General features: G+C 36.7%; 1 protein-coding gene across 1 annotated transcript in view; it reads left to right on the plus strand.

Annotated features, from left to right (window-relative positions):
• Positions 1–22,964, plus strand: part of map4l (microtubule associated protein 4 like) — a 129,706-nt gene that overhangs the window by 39,258 nt on the left and 67,484 nt on the right. Inside the window, exons 3-5 of the mRNA XM_042497553.1 lie at positions 11,869–11,955; positions 13,471–13,548; positions 14,990–15,229. Of these exons, the coding sequence (XP_042353487.1) occupies positions 11,869–11,955; positions 13,471–13,548; positions 14,990–15,229 (405 nt within the window). The remainder of the gene's footprint in view (positions 1–11,868; positions 11,956–13,470; positions 13,549–14,989; positions 15,230–22,964) is intronic.

The raw sequence follows: 22,964 nt of genomic DNA on the forward strand, positions 1-22,964 counted from the left end.
TTAATATTCAAACCTGTGTGTGTGTGTAGATATATATATATATATATATTATATATATATATATATATATATTTTGTATATAAATGATGTTCTTGTGTTTCAAATACATGGGCCAGACGTGGCCATCGAACAGACCAGGGCACTAGAGCACATATATATATATGTATACATATATATATATATATATATACATATATATATATATATATGGGGCGACGCGTTGATGTAATCGGGGTTATCGATTACGCAAATACTTCGATTCACGTAATGTGCATTGACGCGTCGCACCTAGTGCACTAGCAAAAAAGGGCTCTGGTCGCACCGTTTCACACAGCGCACGTCATGACAGCGTGAGCAGCGCTGAACGTGTCGTCTTTTATTTTGGCGCTCATGTTATCAAATGAGAGTGTGCACACTGCTCGCCCGAGCAGCGCTTGTCAGGCGCGTCTCAGCTGCGTGTCAGCTGCAGCACATCTAGAGAATCGGTAGCTCGCTGTTTCTTTACATGTGAAGCGCGTGTTTGTCAGCAGGAATAGACAGTAAGAAAGAATGCAGAAAGAATTTACTAGTTATAATTATTTCTGTTAGGGAAAACTTATAGTGTTATTCAAATTGCACTAATTTTACTGTAAAATGTTTTGTTGGACTGCTAGATTTGAGGTTTGTTACTGTAACATGGATGCATTACTTTTTGCGGAAAAAGTTACTTGCAGTTCATGAGAACAGCCTGAAACTAGACGTCATTTATCAGATTAGTAACTGTAACCTGCCTTGCGTTTTCAGCTGACCTGTTACACTGATTAGCCAAACGGTAACTCTGTAGTTGCATTTAAAGGTCAAAATATCAGCATCATTCATGGAAGTGTAATGAGTTTACTGTTGCCTGCTGAAAGTGGGAGTAACAGACAGTAAAACTGATGGAGATGAGGGCCAAATTAAGACTATTACCAGATAGAAAATATGCACCGAGAATCCTGGTATCAGCACATTTTAAGTAAATAGTCCATACTGACCTTGTTGCCCAACTGTTATTGGCCCGTAAGACGTTAATCTAAATATAGAGGCAGCAGGTTTGCCCACAGGCTGACTGCCAACATGCAGAAAGCTGCTCTCTTGCTGCGAGCTCAAGTGCACTAGCTTCGGCCCCGGTACCCCCACAGTTTATAGCCATCATCGCAAAGTGCATTTCAGCAAGCCCCAAACCCCTTCAGAGGCACCGCACAGCAGACAGCCCTGCACTCTGACCTCTGAGAGGAAACCTGTGAGAACAAGGCATCTTTAAAGGGCTACTCCAAGAATTTAGATTTCATTTTTATGAATGTCACTCAGTGCAACAGTGTGGCTCATTGATGCGTTTTTTAAAGGACAGTTTACCTTCAAATCAGAAATACACATTTCCGCTCTTCCCTGTAGTGCTGTTTATCAGTCTGGATAGTTATTAGTGTGACCGTAGAGATGTCTGCCTCCTCTCAAGTATAATGGAACAAAATGACACTCGGTTTGTGGTGCTCAAAGTCCCAAAAATCTATTTCTGAAAGACTCAACATCACTATCTCTTGGCAGAAATCATGACCCGGTCACTGAAGAAAATCTACAGACCTTGGTGTGGGTAGTTTCATGTAAGAACTATTTTCTTTATACTAAACTACATCCATCCCACCACATCACTGCCTGGATCTCTTTTGGTCCGGGGCATTGTCCCATTGTTGTTTTCTAAACATTTTATTTTATTTTTTTATAACTCCATTTTGATACTTTTTATGCACTCTGACATCTTATTTACATTCAAAGTACAAAACAAAAATTCAAGAGATTGGTTAAAAATGACAACTTAGATAATCATAAATGGAAAGATCTTGCCAGTGAAAGATATGAAACTGAAAAGATTACTATGAGAATCAGAAACCAAATCCATATCTGAAGAAGGATCGGAGATATTGATCACGTATATAACATAACATTTTCCTTTATTTTTTCTTGTCTATTTGTCCCACCTGCTAACTCATAACAATATCCAGTTTGGATAAGTACATAACATTAAGTTATCCCGTGACATGAAATTGCTATATTTATCAACTGATGAATTTTGATCATTTGCAAACTGTAAATGATTTACTAACTCTCCTGAATGGTTTATTACTATGCATAATTCTGTATTTTTTTGTCTTCAGTTTTATTTATATACATTTGTATATATATATATATATATAGAGAATTAGAAAAAAGTCTGCGGGGCACCCGCCACCCAGTCATCGGCCAAATCTGGCCTGCGGACAGTAAGTTCAGTATAACGGATCCTGAGTAACCGGGTCATGATTTCTGGAAAGAGACATTATTGTTGGGTTTTTCAAATATTTATTTATTACATTTTTTGGCCCTTTGAGCACCACAAGCTGAGTGCCATTTAGTTCTACTATATTGGAGCGGATACAGACATCTCTATGGTCAATATCTCCAACACTCTGCAACTCAAACCAAAATAGTCCACCCTGATAAATAGCACTTCAGTTTAGAGGAAATACATAGAATTTTAATTTGGGGTGAACGGTCCTTTAAATTGCTCAGCAGTCTGAGATATATTCCTTAGTCACTGAGTTCTATTCTTCAATGTCTCATTAACATCGTCGGCAGTATGGATGCTTAATGTGAAGTCTCGTCAGGTTTTCCCTCCTGCTGAGTGTGTTAGAGGAAGGTCCCACAGGCAGCTCACAACTAGGACAACATTGTGGGTTTTAAGGGAAATGAATGAACCCAAATGACTGGAGTGATTAGGGTGGAGTGAAGCTGACGTGACTTACACTCATGCTTAATGACTCAGAGTACCACTTTTAAGGTAGTAAAATGCATTAAAGCAGACAGAATAGACATTAACACTGACATTGTCACTGGTGTTATGAGCTAAGAAGAAAATAGCATTCATTCTTTAACAAATAGTTGGGATTTTTTTGAAGTGGGGTTGTAAGGGGCACTAATCCATAGTCAGTCAGCACACTCCCAGTTTGGAGAAGCAGGCTGGAGTCATGGTAGAAGTGTACTAGGGTTGACAGATTACCAACCTGGCCAATTATTGGGGCATTATTTGTCATTTTGCTGATTATTTGTTTTATTTGAATGATCACAGATTGAGTTAATTAATTAAAAAATGCAAAGAATGTGTCAGCATGGGAGAAACTTCTGCTTTCTGCTATACATTGTTTTTAATTTTTAAATTTTCACTCATATTAATAAAAAATAAAGTTCCTTGGAACTTGCTTTAAATGATGTTGAAACAAAGTTTTGTGTCGGAGTTTGCTATATTCCAAATTTTATATATTGACAGAAAGATTTTAATTTTTATTGTAAATGCATATTGATTTCGAATATTGGTTATCGGTCTCATTAATTACCGATTATCGGTATCGACCCCGAAAAGCCAGTATCGGTCAACTGCTGGTTTGACAATTTAACTAGTTTTTTTTTCCTTTATTGGTGTTAACTCAGGTGTGCTTTTATGTTGACTGGTTTATGTACTATTTCATTCTATTTTCTTGGTTTTACTTGTATGTTATCATCTTTTACTTGTCTTTTTATCTTACTTTATTCTTTTTTTTTATCTTTTATACATTTTAATGTATGTATGTATTATGTATTATACTCTTTCAATGATCTACTTTTAGTATTATTATTTTCTTGAATTTAAAATCTATCAGTTCTGGCACTCACGTATTTGTACCATTTCTTTATTGTTCATCTTAATTAATACTTAATGAGGTTTTATTGCTAGTTTTAAGGGATTTGACTCACTTGTACCTCAGCAGCACATTGTGCTTCTACCTGGAATAAAATGTTCTGATATAAATTAAGTTTTGCTTCCTTGCTTGCTGTGAATGAGGGTCAGCACCAAAATGCATTCTAGCCACCTGAAAAAACAAAAAAAAAAAAACAAATTTAAGTGTATTTATGCTCTTGTAAAAGCCACCAGACTCCATTGACAAAAACAGTAATTTCAGCTCTCTGAACATGGGAGCTGCTGCTCTATTGCCGCTTCAATCAGTTAGTTTGTGGTATTGTGCAACTTTGGTGAATCTGAACCGACCCACAGGCTTGACGCCAAAGTCACATAATAGCACAAATAAACTAACTGATCGAGGCAGCCAGACCAGCAGCTCCTGTGTTCAGATCACTTGTTTTCTCAATGGAGTTTAGCTTTGAAGAGAACAAAATAACGCCTTAATTTTCCCGTTGGAAATCACAGTCTGACATTAAGGTAAAGAAGTGAAAATGCTCTGAATATTGCACACTTAAAATGATATTAGCCGGGTCTCATTTTAGTCGGTTAAAATATGTTTTGTTGCAGTACCCATCCACAGCAGTACATTGCTTAGCTTCCATGTCGGACTCCTGTCTGCTTCTCCAAACTGGGGGCGTGACGACTGAAATCTACTGTATGCAATACACTGCCTTTTTTACCCATTTCTTTTCCTTTCTAGAGCGATTAAGATGACTTAACAAGATGAGCTGAAACGGAAGGTCAACTTTGCGTCTTACTAAACGCTGCAGTGTGATAAGTTTTTGAGCAAATGACGTGAAAGTACGACCACTCTGTGTCAGGCACCGTGGTGACTCCGGGCCCATCAAACTGTATTTGCTTTAACTACACAGTGAAAGCTATTTTTTGTGGTGGTTCCCCCACTTGTATATTTTGACTCGTTTCTCCTGGCAGTGGGTTTCAGAGAGCTTCCAGTGCAGTGATGCAGAAACGCCATAAAAATAATGTCTGGAAAAAAAGAAGGTGTTTGACCTTGAGGCTCGATACTGGCTGCTGTCCTCAGAGGACTGTCTGGGTTCTGACTGTGCCTGCACGCACATGGCTGAGGGTGTGTGTATGTGTCTTTTTGGGGACGTCTGAGAGAGAGGAAGAGAACAAAAGCAAAAAGTGAAGGGCTGCTGAAAGAGCAAACTTTGGAAAGTACTTTCATCCAGATAATGGCCCGTTCTTCTCTTCATTGACAGTGAGACTATGTGCTGTTGCCCTTATGTGTACATATGTACATGTACATTCTATCAAGAAGTATTGCTAATGTCTCTGAGATTTAAGACTATATTTCCCATAAACAAGAGAGAAAGGTTTTAAGCAAACTATCTCATTGCAAACTGCAAGTTTTGATCGCAACTGTCACTTAAACTGCAAAGATTTTATCTAAATTCTACTCTAGGCCTTTATTGGTTGTCTACAAAGCACTCAACAAGAGAAGTTTGGACAAAGCACAATCAAACATAAATTTAAATTAAAATAAACTCAGATTTATACATTAAAAAGGTATGATTTGTTACAATAACAAGCAAAGCATTCAATAGGCGAAAGGACAATTTATAAACTTAGTCTTAGCTAGCTAAATACAAATATTGCTCATATTTGAGATATTACATTAGTTTGGACTTTGTGTTGCTAGTTGAGAATTTCAAAGTTGGCTGCTATAACCTCCAGCTGCTTTAGCTGATGTTATTGACTCAGAAGACCAGGAGGAGATGCCTCCAGGCCCCAAAAGCATTTTCCCTGTTAACCACCATTAGAAAAACATGTTCTTGTTAGCAGTGTTAGTGCTGCTAGGACCATTAGTCTGCCTGCTAGACCACCTCAACCCGAATCAGACTACGAATTGTAGTGACACTCTTAATGTTGTATCTTTAAAATTGTAAATGTTAAATATTATATTGATATAATTTCAAAAAAGTCCCTTCAAATATCACAAAAGAAGCAGGTTGTCGATGTGAAATGTCATGTAGCGGGCAGTAGAGGCTTCCAGTGATAATTAATGTGTGCATTATAATGCTAATTGATCAAACTTTATATGATATGATACTTTGTTTTTTAGATAGTGTAACATCTGGCATGCAAAAAGTAGAGAATGCAAAACAGGGAACACAAAGAGATGTTGAGTGAGAGTGTGGCGGTGATGAAGGAAAACAGACATGACTCAAAAAGATCGACTGGCAGTGGAAGAATGATCGACAAGAAGAAAAACTAGACAGAAAGAAAAGAGGCCTGTGGCGCTTTGTCTGGAGTGACTCTGCAGTTATTGTGTCTGCTGTTTGTCTGTGTGCATGTGTGTGTGTGTGTGTGTGTGTGTGTGTGTGTGTGTGTGTGTGTGTGTGTGTGTGTGTGTGTGTAAAATCAGCAATTCATGAATGCTGTACCTTTATGGAGCCAAAACAGATAGAGCCATTAAGAAACGCTTGCTGTGACAAACGCACTCGCACTCCATCCAGAGTGCGTGAGCTCACAGTTAATGCAGGTTTGTTAATTATTTATGATATCCACCATTACACTGATGCTGGCCCAGTGCCAAAACTCATTCCCTCTCAATACATGTGGTAGAAAATCAGTTTTCAGTGTAAGACTCTGCGTTTTGTTTGTTTGTTCAGATCCCCATTAGCTAATGTATTGTATGTAACCGCTGAAATTCTAGAAAATGGTTTGTTTCCTTTGAAATCACAGGGGAAAATTGACAAGAAATAACCTGCAAACTTAAAAAAAAGAAAATTAAAGAAAAAATGGCCACAAAATTATATTAATGATTCTCTTTATTATATATTTAAACTTATTTTATGGAGAAAAACAAGAAGAAAATAATAACTTTTTGGCACTTTCTTATGTTATTTTCTTGTTTGTTTTTGTTTGTATGTCTGTTTTACATTTTTCTTTTTCTTTTTTTTTCCTATTTTATTATTGGGCCATTTCTTATTAAGTTGTTCGTCACTCTCCAGTGTTTTTTTTTTTTTTTTTTTCAAGAAAGCAAGCTAATTTGCTAAGATTTCAAAGGGTTAAACAGTAGCTAAAAAGAAACTTAACCTTCAAAAAAGTGCTGGAAAACATTTTTTAAAATATGTATTAATTCTTCCTTTTTCTGTAACATAATTTGAAATAAAAAAATGTGCATATTTTTCCCTAATTCTTTATATATTTTTGGCTCCCACAGCCAAGCTGGTCATTGCCTTTTCCCCCATGCTTTTTCTTTCTTCAGAAAACATCAAACCAATTTCCTCAGGTTTCAAAGGGTTAAATAGCTTGTAAAAGGCATCTGAACACAGCGCAAGACAATTAATGTCGATCCAGGTTTCAGAGGGTTTAACTAATTCCACAGGGAGGCGACAGAAAACGACTTTCTGATGACTTTCGAGTAGAGTAATGATGTTTATTAGGAAAAAAATGGCAGTTGACTATAAAGTATTTCTGTAGCACAGCAACATGTTTTATGTATACGGTGAACAGTCAGGTTGCATCTTTCAGAGTAGGAGTTAGTATTACCTGATGTGTCTGTGATAGTTCACTTGTAAATTCACTGTGTATCTTTCCCCTGGTGTTTCAGCACCATGGACAGAGACTGACTATATTTTATGTGCCGTGTAGCAGTAGCAGGCTAACGCACAGGAAAGCAACAATAATCCCGTTGCACTCGATCCAAGTGTGCTTCATTTAATGAATTATACAGATTAAGATATTAATTAATAAGTAGTCCAAAAAGAAATAGGTCTTCAATAAACATTTAGACCTCATGTAAAGGGGAGATAATGTTTGTAAATATAACTAAGTGCACTGACTTAAATACTTTAAAGTAAAATATAAAGCAACTGTACTTTGAGTATTGTCATTTGATGGTACTTTATACTTCTACTCCATCTACATCTTAAAGGGGAATATTGTACTCATTACTCCACTCTGTTTATCTGATAACTATGAATATTATGATTTCTGATAACAGATATCTGCACATGTATGCAAAAATCTGTAGGTGATTAGGGTTGGGTATTGTTTGGGTTTTATTTGATATCTGTGGTAAAACAATACTTTTGAAATGGTACCGGTGCCTTTTTCAAAATAAGGCACAAAATGATGATCAACGATGTGAGCTTTTTAACTTGGAAAGGCAAATTTGAACTTGAGCATATTACCTCTTGACAGCTTCAAGTACTCTTAGATATGTAAATACAAATTATTAAGATATGTATTATTAATACATATTCAATAAAACCTAATCCAACAACAATAGTGTCAAATACAGTAATAATATCAGCAAAATATATTTTGACTTGAGTTCACTCATTGACTCCACTGGCAGAAGACAAAGCAAGTCAAGGTTATTTATGAAGTATTTTCTTTTTCAAAACAGGCACGGGCAGTGGGTGAATGAGACAAAGGGCTTCACCATTCTCTACCTGTGGCAATTCTGAATGCTCATGTGCAATTTCAGATTGATTGACCTATCAAGGAGAAAAATAGATGCAGACAAAGTTTTCTTTTTGTCAGCATAAAGAGTCTTTTTACTTACTTTTGAAGTTCATTTTTCTGTAGATAATTCTTACCAAGGTAAGATCTTAAAATTAGGACTTCTACTTGTAATGGAGTATTTCTGCAGTGCGTTGTTGCTACTTTAACCCATAAAAGCTTGTTTTGCATACATATTGTACTGCCGTTGATTGCACTGACCGAAGTACCTTAACATATAGCAGTGAGCATACTGTGGTAACAACAAATCACTGTATTGTGTTCAGTGCAAAATGACTGTGTGCTCTGTGCTCAGCAGTCTCCTGTAGCACAAACATATTATTCTCATCAGTTTTCTCAGGCATGTCTTCCTTTCCATTTTCCCAAAATCAAAGAAAATGCTGCTCTGTAGTTAACCTGGTGGTGTCTCACATTCCTCAGCTCTCCAAAGACCTGTTACATTTTTGAGATAAAATTATTTTTGGCAATTACAATTTTGATATTTTGACATTACAAAATAAGAATGGATTTTAGGAAAACTTCACCTGCAAAATGATCATTGGTATACCAATTACTCACCTGTTTCCCTGAATTCATAAAGAAAACTTTCGTGATGAATTGAAGGCTTCAAACAACAAAACTCTCTCAAAACATCTGTTCACAAACTCTCGCACAACTCGTGCAGTTTAATCCAAGTCTTATTTATCCGGTCGTATGCTCCGAGCTTCCCAAACTCAGGGATTTTCTCTAAAACCGTCCTAATTAAAACACTTCAACATAGACGCTCTCACGCACGGATGAGAGGGGAGCCTCGGCAAGCACGCATGCACTTTACCAGGCACGCTACATTTATCTGACAGTGATCATTTCAGGGGTGAAGTATCATTTTAACCCTTTGAAACCCCTTTTTCTTGTGCTGCGTGCAGATGTCTTTCACATGCATTAAAACCTTTGAAACCTGAGAAATTGTGTTTAATTTCTTTTGAAAACATGGCAAAAGTATGGATAAATATGACAATATGACCTGAAAATTAGTTTTAAATGAGTGAGAGAAAGAGAGAATAATTATAAGAAGATATTTTAAAAAAAGAAGGAAAAATGTCCAGAAAACTTAATTTGTAATAATAATAATTATTAACTAGGATTCTTTTGGGGATGGTTTTACTTTTTTTCCAAATTTCCTTTTATTTATTATAATTATACATATGTATATGTATGTGTGTATGTATATACATACACACACACATTTATACATACATACATACATACATACATATAAACATACAATCATACATACATACATACATACAAACATATATACATACATACACAGATACATACATACATACATACATACAATATATATATATATATGTGTATGTATGTATATATATATAGTATATACCTATATGGAGGTGGGGCTGCTCTATTTTCCTTTTTCCTTCCTGCATTGTTCTATTCATGTGTTTATAAATATACAATTTCTAACTGATATAAAGTTATTTCAAAAACATAAAATAGACAGAGTAAGTTACCTATCTAATCAACTTAATACAGTGTCCTCTAGAATATCTAAATTGAATAAAAATTAATCAAAGTCAGCGCAACTGCAGTAAAGTTATGCAGTCTGACTTAAAAAAAATTCCATTTTTAATTTTAAAATTTCAGAAATGGATTCAGCATCCTCAATAACCCCCAAAACCACCCAAATAATTTTCAAATTAGCCAAGCAGTTGCTAAAGTACTGTCAATATATACAATTATGCAAACTGCCCAACATAAGTAAGTTAGCATTTGGTGGTTTCTTAACACTGGGGACCCATGCTATACATTCATAACATAAAACTTTGGTGTACTCAACATTTTTTGGTTTTACTTTGCTGGCAAGTAAATTTGTTCAGCTGAAATATACATAATAAAACCACAATGAGCGCAATCCCATTTAAGACTTAACAGAAGCACAATTTCAAAGCCAATACTGTTCAGTTTTTTGACGCATGGATATATTGTGCACATGAGTGGAGCTCAGCTTAATTTGATCATGTAATGGCTCCTTTGTGTTATTTCGTCGATAATATGCTTTTATTGTTATAATAGTGTCGATGATAGCAAGTTTTGTGTCTGTGCTGCCTAGTGGGATTTAATGGAGCCGGCAGAGCAAATCTTTACTATAGTAGATGGATTACATCAGCCTCTTGATTTCTTTTATTATACAGCAGCACTTAAGAAGCTCCTCCTGCTGCTCCTTCTGCAGGAACAGGAATATAAAGATGTACTTAATATACAGTATTTGTCCATACAGTGTGGGTGTGTTCTGTGCGTCTTGGTATGTGTGCCTCTCAGTGTTTGGCACACATGCATCCATCCTTTAAGACACATCCAGCCACAGTGAGCGTTGCCGAAGGAGCCACAGATGCTGTCGTCCTCCCCTTGCGTAACCATGGTGATAGTCCCCTTGGCGACGTGTTGTGTCTGCTCGCCTCACTGTCAAAAGATGTACACAGCAAACACACACACCAACAGGCTGCAGAGGCTGGTTTTTGGGAAGCAGGACCTGTTTGGTGATTTAACAGCTGACAGAGCAGAGTGACAGATTCAGGTGCAGTTTTCAGTTTTATTATACAGAGAGTTTGAAAAGAGAGCCGGCAGGATGCAGTCTGTGTTTGTCAGAAATATGTAGGTCATTCATCCAAGGTCTGGGTTTTATTTTTTTTTTGTTTTTTCATCCCTGAAAATGATTGTTGTATGCAACGAAAAGCCTGAAAGACTAATGAGCTAGTATATGATCTTTCAGTATTTTTTATTTTTTCACAGCTTTAACAAAGATGTGTACAGGGTACCTGTGGATCCTTAAAAAGTCTAAAAAAGGCATCAAATGAAATAGTCTAAAGCTAAGGCCTTAATTGGTCTTAAAGTCTTTTTCCATAAGTCTTAAAAGTGCTAGGACATAAAAGATATGATTTTATAAATCTTATTTCTGAAATTGCATTGTCTCAAATCTCAAAATAATAGGTAACTTTAAAAGAAAAATTATTAGAATACTACTTACATTGCTGTCACCCAAAAGTCATGTTTTATTTTAAAGTACAGTAAATAATTTAGCAAAAAAATCTCCCTAACCCAAAGTAATTTATGTGAGATCTTTTTTCTCCCATTTTTTTTCTACCTAGATTTTGGTTATAGTGAAATTAGTCATAAATTTAATTCCTAGTGGTTTTGAAAAAGTCCTAAATTTACTTGCTGTAAGCTGCAGGAACCTTGTGTGTCCAAAAAATGTCATGTAAACAAGAACACAAACGTACATGAGAGCAGAGATAATTGGCATTCTACACAGATCATAATAATTAGTAATAACAAATAATCATAATCAATACATAAATCAATAAAAATCTTAAAATTAAAATAAAATGAATGGACATGGACAGAAAAGCAAGCAAACATTATGAACTCATATTCCTGTCACATCAGGGGGATTTGCCAAATAAGTTTTTGTTATAGTCTATAAATCTGTTGCTATTTAATATCACTATTTTTTCACCCATAAAGATATAATCTGTATTATAATGACACAAATAACAAATATTTGAACTATGTTGTTAATGTTTTCTTTTAATCTCTTCTAGGTCCAGGGATGATGTCATCAATGATGTCATCAGGGGGACGCCAAGACCCACCAGGACAGCCTGCCTTCAGCTCTGACTACCTGTCTGGTGAGGGAGGAGGAAGTGCCAGTTATTTATCATACAGTTTTCCCACTTTAGTACAGATGATCTTTTTGCACACTGATTTAGTTTTGTTCTTGCAGAGGCTCATGGGAGCTGTAGTTCCCCCTGTAGGTCACTCTGATAACAACAATCAAATTGTGAGACCAGCAAAGTGGCCCTCTTCTAGATTTGTATGCCCAAAACTGTATTACCCAAATGAGCAATGTTTTCTCACATGATCCTCAACACAAACAAATTCAACACTCAAATTTTCCATTTTAAAGAAAATTATGAAAAAGAAAAAATCTGTTTGCATCTGCTATTGATGAACTGAACAAAACGCTAAATGCAGCAATTGTTTTTGTTCCCATTTTCCACAAGTTTAAGTTGAAAATCTTATTATTTTTTTTGCACTCAACAGATGTATTTCTTTTACATTTTTACAAATTTAGTTAAATCCGCATTAGTGAGCACTTCTCCTTTTCCAATAAATATGGTAACACTACATAACTCTTAAAAATTCATTTTAAAATGAGATGAAAACATAGTTTTTAGGATGAATCAACTTGAAAATGTATAATAAATATGGTAATTAAATACTAGTTTACCATAATTATGAAGACACGTTTTTATGTTGATAACTCATACAAGTTCATTTGTTCCAGCTAAGTATTCCACATTATCTGAAAGAAATTCAAAAGTGTTTTGTACTTAATTACCATATTTATGAACATACATTTTAATCAATTACTCATAAGTAAAGGTTTTTCCAACAATTTTTTCATATTATTAAAAAAGGGTTTTTTTTAACTAATTTGTAACCAAAAAAAAAAAAAAAAGGAAGCAAAAAAGTGTTTATGTGTTTAGTTTCATTCAATACATACAACAAAATAGCATAAACAAGAGTCAAATCTGTGGTAGCAGAATGTCAAGGCTGTGTCTATAGTGTTAGATGTTAAAGAAAAGGTAGAATTTATGTGCATATCAGCTTGTATGCAGAAAGTCTTTATTGCATTCTCTGTTTGTTGCAATAGTTATTTTTTATGTCATAGTATGAAAACCACAAGTGTTACAAATAACAGTATGGCTTAATTTTATTCACGTCTCAATAAGCTATGAAAACAAAAACTTAACCTTGAAATTGAAGTGGCTAGATGGAATTCAGCCATTGTTCATTTCATTATTACTCCTGTGCTTTTCCTACTGTGACATGTCAAAATATCCAACATATTTTTTTGGTTTTTCCATATAAATTTACATTATGCATGCACTCATTTGGACATTACCAAAATTAGCATATCTGTTGATATTCTATCCCACGGCTTCATCTCACTCTGCTCCTCATCTCTCCCAATCATTCACCTCTTTGTTCACTCCTCCCACTCATTTTGACTTCTCTCTGGCTCTCTGCCCTCACTGTCCTCTGTCATTCTCAAATTTTCGCTCCTCTGTTCACTCTTGGATTTCTCTCCCTCCTGCCTATCTGTCTCTGTCTCTCTGTCTGTCTGTCTCCCTTTTCAGGTCCTATGATGGGAGCAAAGACAGATCAATGGAGCCTGAACAAGACAAAGGACAACAGCATGCCTGACTCATTACTAGGTCCACTTCACTTTTTTACGTCCTGTGTAATATTGACCTCTGACTGGATGGATCATCATATTATCACTCCTGTGTGTTTGTATATTACCATAAAAAGTTGTTTAACCCTTTGAAACCTGGATTGATATCAGTTTTTTTGTGCTGCATTCAGACGCCTTTCTCAAATCATTATGTTAGTGCTGGTATCAGGAATTTGGCTTTTAAATATTAGACCCCACACAGTGGAACAACCTGCAGAAGTTCTTAAAATTAGATGCATGAATTCCTCTTAATCAATTTAAATCTGTTTTGACTGACAGAACACAGTGAATGCATGTGTTTTCTTTGAGTGACGTTGTTCCATCTGTTGATGCTTTGGATTATTTGTTGATGTATGCATTGGCTTTTGTGTGTGTTTTGCTTTTAATGTGCACTTTAGTATCGGCTACATTTTTGATATTTTGTCAATGTATACTATCTTTGTAAAAGAGAGCTAGCTCTTGGTAGCCTTACTTGTTTAAATCCAGGTTATATAAATTCCAATGGCAGCCAATTTAGTTCGTAGACATATAACAATTAGACAATCACAGTAAAATTGGTGCAGTTGGCTGGCAGTCACTGATTCAACCACTGGGGACACTAATTAGAATTTTTCAAATTCCGTGTATAGTAGCATTGAAGGGCTATATCACCCAAAAATTAAAAATTCAGTTGTTATCTACTCACCGTCATGCTGAGGGAAAGTTAGGTGAAGTTTTATAGTCCACAAAACATACGTTAAAAAATAAAACCGTAATAAAAACGCAGAATGTCTCAGTACTACTCGTCTGAAGTCATCAAGTGTCCCTAAGCCCCGATGTGCCAAGTTGTTTTGAAAAATGGGACTGAGGTCACGTTTTTAGCCTTGTCGTAGCCTGTAGTTAGTAGTGTGGGAGCCACGTTCACGTATCCGCTGTGCTACCTCAGGGCTTCAGGACACTTGGATTGCTTCAGGCAAGCAGTATGGAGATATTTTATGGTTTTATTTTGTATTTTTTTCAATCCTTGTCACCATTTGCTTCAATTGATTGTTTTGCAGATTGCAAAACTTCACCTGATTTTCCATCAGACTGAGTTAGATAATGACTGAATTTTCATACTTAGGTGAGCTTTCCCTCTAGTAATGTTAAGCTTAAATTTGTCAACAAAATTTAGTTACTATTATTATTGAAACTGGTGTAGTGTGACAAATTATAATGCATCATTTGACCAGCTTTATCTTGATACTTTAAGCATGCCAGTCTGGTTATGGATTAATGTTATGAAACGCCTGGTCTCACCACTGTTTTTACAGCTTCCTTACATCATATACATTTTTAGAAAAAAATGTAAAAGCAGTGTCTTTATATAGCAGCAGTGTGTTTAATTTTCTTGAGACAGTTGTCTGTTGGTGAAGAATCTCTGTGTTCTCTCTCTCCATCAGGCTTTTCTCAGTCTGGGATGGGAGGGACCATGGGGTCTAGCATGCCACCATTCCAGAGCAGCATGAGCTCCACTCTGGGCCAGACTGGGATGGGCTCGGCCATGGACTCCCAGAAGAGTTCGGGCCTGTTTGGTGTGGAAAGCAAAAGCACCACTAACACCAGTGGAAGCAGTCCAATGAAAACCAGTGATGTGTTTTCTTCTGGTGGCCCGGGACTCCACTCTATGGATCACACTGCAGGTATCTGAGAGAGCGGTGGATGCATGTGTTACTGTGTGGGGTGGGCTGAGTCAGGAGAAAGATAAGAGGCGGCAGTTACAGTTTATGTAGTTTGGTTTGGGGGTTTTCATGTACAATCTGTACAATCAAAAAATGTTAGGACGCTGGACAACATCAAAAAAATAACAGAATGCAATGATTTGCAAATCCTTTTAGACCTGTATTCAATAGAATACCATACAAAGACAAGATTTTAAATGTGCAAACTGAAAGATATGTATATTTTCACAAAAAAAATTGTGTTTTTTCAAATCCAAAGAGCACCTGTTTTTTAAACCTACACATGTGAAGTCGCATTCCTCAGCCAAACTTTTTTTAGAAGTGAAATTCTGTTATGTTTTTGCTTGATATACAATGTTAGATGTTCAACAGTCTAGAGTCTCTGTTGTCGTACTCTACACAGCTGAAGAATGTACACAGTGTGTCTCACTGTGTACAAGGAAGTCTCTAAACAAGACAACATCTAGATGGCAGCATATGTTGCTCTAAAACCTGTATGTACCTTTCAGCATTCATTATGCCTCTACATATGTGACTAACACTAACACTCCCTAATACCATCACAGATGGTGGCTTTCAAGCTTTGCAACGGTAACAATCTGGATGGTCCTTTTCCTCTTTAGCCCAGAGGATAAGACGTCCATGATTTCCAAAAACTATGTGAAATTTGGATTCATTAGACAAAAGCACACTTTTCCACTTTGTGTTAGCCTATTTAGTTATATCCTTTATACAATTGTGTTAGTTTTTAATGCAGTGCAGTTTTAGGGGTCAAAGGTCACAGGCATTTAATGTGTAATGCAATTGTGTGTTAAGAAATGTTCTTCTTAATATTTGGGTTATGGGTTAACCTATCACCATCCTTGCTTGTGAACGACTGAGCCTTTCAAAGATGCCCCTTTTAAACCCAGTCATGATATTGTCATTGGTTACCAGTTAACCTGTTTACCAGTGAAATGGTCCAGCTATTTTTTGAGCATTCCACAACTTCCCCAGTCTTTTGTTGCCCCCTGTCTGAACTTTTCTGAAATGTGTTGCAGGCATCAAATTCAGAATAGGTCTAAATAAAAAAAAAAAACAAATATAAAATGCATCACTTTGAATAATAAATATCTTGTCTTTGCACTGTATGCCATCGAATACATGTCAAAACACATTTACAGATCATTGCGTTTTGTTTTTATTTACGTTTCACACAACAACCCAACATTTTTGGAATTAGGGTAGTATGTTTTTAGGGAGGGTTGGTTGGATTTATTACATAGTTACAACAAATGTTGAAGCTAGAGCCCTGGCCAAAATTGAAAAATTCAAATCCAGATCATATCTTAAATTTGACTCAAAATGTTAAATGTTTTGCTAATTAATGTAGAACGAAGCGCTGGGTTTGTGAAGCAAGGGGCAGGTGGTGACAGGGGCAGAGTAACAGCCTGATCACACTCATCCAGCAGCAGAGGGCAGCCTTTTGTAGTAGTTTCCAGTGGAGGTGGATCAGATCCAGCTCTGCCCTGATGTCTTATGCTGCGTGCACTTTGCAACTGTCTTTGTCTCCTGACAAAACTGGATCAACAGACAGATGGGACTCTTTTAAATAATAGAGGGCAACCTGTAGTTTTATGTCTTCTGTAGTTACTGCAATCTGTTTGAAAAAAAACAACCCATAGGCATCTTACAGCTCCCCATGAAATTTATATTGCCTCTTATCATGAATTGGTAATGTTAATAATAATCAATAGCTGCTTGGGTGGATAACAGCTGCGCATTATCTCAAAATGTTGTTGTAGTGTTAGGGATAACCTTAATCAACAAAATCACAAACCCATAAGACGATTTAACCACAAAGTAAAAGCAGCACACTGTGCCTTTTGCAGTTTTCCTGTGTTTCTGTGCCCAAAAGCAACATTTCATACAGAAATAGAAAGAACAGAGACATGCTTTTGGTGCTGCGTAACATCTGTGGTTTTTCGAAACATAATTTTACACTCACTAGGGCCGTTAGTCCTCTCAGCATAAAAGCTTCAGGTGTGAGAAATGGACAGAAAAAAAAGATTTGAACCGCAGGACCCTCAACTGAACTTTGAAAATGACTCAGCATCTGAGTTTCAGTAGTGCAGAACTTATAAAACATTTAGCAAGCTCTTACTCTTACTTTTTTTTATCTCCTCTGTTTGTTGTTGTACTAAAGATAGCCCTGCTAGCTTAAAGCCAGTGAGCAGTACAGGCTGGTTATTATGTAACAGTTACTATCCTGGTTCATTACAGGAAATTTCAACACATCTTTTAGAAAGCAAGGATGAATTGAGGAGAAAGTGTCTGTTACCCAATAGCAGCTATTAATGTCTACTGTAAAAACTGCTACAATTGTCACTTAAGTCTTTAGAGTGAAAAAAAACTTTAGCTTTGTTTGTTTGAGGATAAAGATAACTTACTACTGTACCCATTCAATGTTTCAGGGAACAGAGTGTAGTGATGTAACCACATGCTGCTATTTTAACATTCTGTCCTCAGCTCACCGCTCCATCACACAAAATACCTGCAGACATTCTGTAAATGTGCCAACCCTGTTACATAATTTGGATGACAACAATGAAGAGTAAAATGTAAGCTTTAGATAAGCAAACCCAATCTTTCATGTTCCTATTGCAGATCTTTTGTTTTTTTTGTCAAATGTTATGTAAAATATGCAACCTTTAATGAAAATGGTTTAGCCCAGCTTTGTATTTGCTTAATATGACACGGGCTAGAGTTAGGTTCGAGAACTATTATCATGACTCTGAGAGTCATGACACAGATCAAATTGACCTGACCACATTAGGAGGGTTGATATGGATAAACAGAATGTTAAACATGGGAACTCAGGACCCTGGAACCATAAGCTGCATTTCCACCAAGCAAGCCAGTTCAGTTCAGTTCAGTTCAGTTCAGCCAGGTATTCATTTTTTGCTTTTCCATTACAAAAGTTGTGGATGATACCTTTGGAACCATTCTTTACTGTGGCAGCGAGTGTTGCTGAATGGAGCAGTGAGTTACGAAACTGCCTCCATGTAAGAGCACTGTCTGCAGTGGAAATGCTTAACAGGTCCAGGGTGTAGGTACATGTTTGTAGGGGTTACTTTTAGTTCCAAAGGTACTATACCGAAAGTTTTCTTCAGGGAAACACAACTATAGGATTTTGGGAACATATGACATTGGGAACTTAGGACTTCTGGGAACATTGGACATTTGGAATTTAAGACCCTGAAAGCATAGGACTTTGGGAAAATAAAAACGTAAAAGTCCTGGATTTGAGAAGGTTTTAAGTACTGGAGGGTCGGACGATGGTTTTGCACAAACCTGTTGAGAATGTAATTAGTAATTGTTAATAGAACATCCAGAATCAGGGATTACAGGTGTTACTAATAATATGATCAATTGCTTTGCTCTATTGAAAAGTCCCAGTAAGCCATGACAAAGAGCCAGCATGAAAAGAAAAAAAAATCCATGAAAAAAGGTCTATTATACTCATCCCAACAGTAATGTGATACCACTGATATTGAAGTCCCTTGCCTTTGTCACAGCTGCATGTGCACATCATAAGAGAAATGTAATCTAAACTACATCTACACCACCACTTGGGGCATTAAGCACTGAACAATCTAAAGGTGTGTTAAGAGAAAGACATTTTAAGTGTTTTTCCTAAATAAAACATAGCTGTTTTAATGGCTGTGTGTTTTCTCTGAATGTCTTTCTCTTAATTGCGCTTTAGAAGGATAATTGAGTATGAGTAGTTCATTCCTGTTGGCAGACTAAAGAAACCATTCGGAGTCATGCCAAGTCATGGTTTTCCACTCCTTCCTGTCTCACATCACTGGGTATCTAATGACGCAAAGCCAAAATCATAAAACTTTTGGACCAGTCTTGTACTCTGTTTGGCCAAATGATTCCACAAGAACCAGAGTATATTTTCTGTTAGATGGGAATCTTATTGGTTTGTTTGAGGTTATAGTAACAATTCAGGTTACTTTATGATGTCTGAAGCTACCTGCAGACTGTAATATTTTTGCAATCTTATAAGATTAGTGCAAGCTACACTACGCGATATGGATCTTAATAAACTTGGGTATGTGGTGATAGTAAAATGAAAACAGATAAATCAATCTGAAACACTCAAAAATCAGACAGTGTATACCCAGACTTACAGTACTGGGCAAAAGGTCTTTTTGGAGCCACAAATCCTCTGCAAGACACTACTGATACATTCACCCACCAGCCTTCCACTCTGTCTGTGTCACCTCTTCCCGAACCATGAAATTTAAAGTCCTTTACACACTTGCTCCTCTTGCTGTCTGCAGGTGCCAATGGGATACACAGAGATATAACCCCCCACCCCCCCTGTGCACAAAATTTCAGATTATCTCCCACCCATAGCACTTTTGCATAGGCAATGTGTTTGCGGCAACCAGTGCTTAAACACTAATGTTTCCTGTGGCAGTTTGCCAGCCTCCAGATTAAGATGTACTCCCATTAAATACCTTATCACATTAAATATAGATGATAATGCCCTGGCCTTGCTTCTTTTTCGAGCTGTTTATAGCTTGGCAAGCATTGGAGGCCAACGGGAAAAAATAGCAATTTCAATCAATCAAGTATTTAGAAATACGCGGAAAAGTGCCAGATTTAGATGGGAATGCACCTTTTTTTGGATTCACATTAACATCCAGTGATGTAAGACTGATTTCAGAGATGGGAGGATGAAAACTGAGATGGAGGAATAATAATTTAGAAAGGAAGAGGACACGATGAGCAGACTGAGTGGAGTGTATAGGTCAAAGAGTTTCATTTATACAATCTATCCCTCTATCTGTCTGTTTCGATCTGTCTGTTCATCTTTCTCTCTCTCATTCTCCCCGAGCTGATGAAGTGCTTGTCAGAAATAATTGAGAAATATTGCTTCAGAGGAAAAATTCATACCCAACTGTGATGACTTCATCCCCAAACAAGACAGATAGTGGGAACAGACAAATGAAGGGGTCATCTGGTGTCAAGCTGCATTTCTTTTGTTGTTTGGTAATGCTTGCATGTGAACAATCTGTTGTGGTGCTGTGATGCTGTAACTTCCATAATTCCATATTTTTAAACAGATCATTTTGGATCATTTTAGTGTTTCTGCATTTAAGACAATGAGCCATTTATTACTCTAAAGATATGCATGCAAGTATTTTTATGCATGGTATTTGAAATGTGCCTGACTCTTTTACCCTGTTAAAGTGGAAATAGAGGGTTTTTTTTGCTTTAACTTATAATTATTAAGTCAATTTTGATTACAAAATGTGATTGCTAGTGAATGATGACACCATCTGCATTCAAACTGGTTCCCTGTCAAAAGTAAAAACTCAATCCAAGCCTAACGCAGTTAATCAGTATACGCATAGACCGGTTTGTATGATTTCCTAAGAATTAGCACTTAATTAAAGACATTATGTCCTTAATGTACAATTATATAATTAATGTAAAGTTACAGAGGTTACATGGCGAGGACTTACCTTAAAATAACGCAAAATTTACATGGTTCTTAACTCGCGTCTCATGGGGAAAATCCAGACGGAAATTCTGTTTTTTTGACCCATCCACCATCCCACCAGGACTGCTTCCTTACTGATTCCCTTCAGCACTTTGGTCATGTGATCAAAGCCTTTAAAAATATGTGGTTTTTGTACAAATTTGAATGCATTACCTTTCGTAGGAAAACATGCAAATAGTTTGTCAGAAGAAGTCTTACAACTTCATTATGTCAAGTCTTCATTCCCATGATCTCTTCTTGATCTGTAACTTAATTATTTACTTAATCCGTGTGTTGTGGTGAGGCGATAACATCCACCTTGGATGGCTTCAGTGCTGTTCCCTTTTGTTTGAACGGTCTTCCACTAGTGCTTAAGTTCTGTTTGCTGCTGCTGCAGTTGGCTAGAAAGGCCAGAATTCCCTGAACAAGTACATCAAGCTTTGGGTAATGTTAGGCGAAGACATAACTTGTCTGACGTCCTCCATCATTACCTAGCTAACGTTAACTTACATGCCACTTGAAATTACCTATGTTTTGTGTTCATGTGTTGTAACGTAAAAAAACAAACCCCAGCACTGAGCTGCTGTAGCCTAACACAGACATTTGGTCCATTGTTGGCCTGACCTAACCCAAACCTTAATGTCATTTGCAAATATTTATACAATCCCAGCCCAACCTGTCAGGCTCAAATTGGGTCTCCACACTCTTTTTGCTATAAGCCTTGCTTTCACTGTGCAATTCTGTCTGCCACCAGGTACAATCTCCTGGGAAAATGAAGGCTCGATTTACGGCATGAGGAAGTGCATCAACCATTGTACAACCAAATCAAAAGAGGATAGCACTTTTGTTTTTCCTGATAGCTATCGGTAGCTTTTCCCAGTTACCAGAGTATCAATATTCTGTAAGTTCCGCAAGTTCTTTGCATTACTAAACTCTAGGAAACTAACTGGTTAGTAGCTGCTAGGCCCTGAGATAAACAAATAGCGATCCAGTTGTCTTAAAGACAACTGGTACCAACAATAATATTACTTAAAAAGACCAAGGGGCTGGGGGGTTGTCTGTTTCCACTTTAACTTGCTTCAGAGCTCTTTTGCCGGCAGTGTTTGTTGTGCTCTGTTTTGTGTGCCTGCTCCCTCTACAAGGCTCTGCCTGCTGGGTCAAGATGATGATTATGATGATGATGTTTAAAAGAGGTGAATCAAACCTTTTTTTTGGACAAACAGAGAATCACAACGTTTACTGACTGATTGAAAAGTGCTATGTTGAAACATTTCATTCCAAACTCCATCCAGAATTTTAGGATTTAGAAATTAACAGTATATGATATAACCAACCAATAGAGCTTTCAGCTTTCATTTCCTCTCAATTGTATTGTATTGGTTGGGATAAATATTGAATGTAGAGGTAATGTCCAAAGGCAAGGATCTTAAACTTGTGTTAGGCCTCATCTTTATGTAAGCTGTGAGCTTTTACCGAGTTATGATGACAATTTGGCAAATTATTAATGAAAATGCTGTTTGAAATTAAATGCTAAATGACAGTTATTTGAAACACAACCATGGAGATAAACAAAAGCAGATTCTTCCCACCTAATGCTCATTGCAGAACCACAATGTTGCTGTAAAAGAGTACCTGCAAATATCTGTCTTAATATCAATTGATTATGGACATGCAATCCCAAATTAGCCTTTACTAAAATATAGAAAGTCTCAAACAGGTGAGTATACAACAGGTTGAATGTATTTATAAAAGTAGGCACCATCACATACATCCCACTTTATGAGAATGTTCTAAAGGTTGTGCCAAATGGAGTCTAAAAGCTGCTAGACTGTGGTTACGATGGCTGGACACATCCACAGAAGACACTTTATGACTATTTTTTCATATATTCTGCACAAGCAGAACTCCACACTACTGACTTTACTTCATCTTTGAGAATTACTGTGGTAATTTCTATTCAATGGCTTTAGGTATACAGCCCATTCTCATTTCCAGGGCTTGAAATACACTTTGTCACATCCCTAAGCATGTGTTATCAATGCACCCTTTAGCATCCATGTAAGACGCACAGGACATTGAACTTATTCCAATATAAAGTCATCTCCTGCAATACTTTATGCTGAGAGAAACAGATGCAGTATAAAGGACAAGAAAGGG

This window comes from Plectropomus leopardus, chromosome 12, assembly GCF_008729295.1.
Source record: "Plectropomus leopardus isolate mb chromosome 12, YSFRI_Pleo_2.0, whole genome shotgun sequence".
Lineage (NCBI taxonomy): Eukaryota > Metazoa > Chordata > Actinopteri > Perciformes > Serranidae > Plectropomus > Plectropomus leopardus.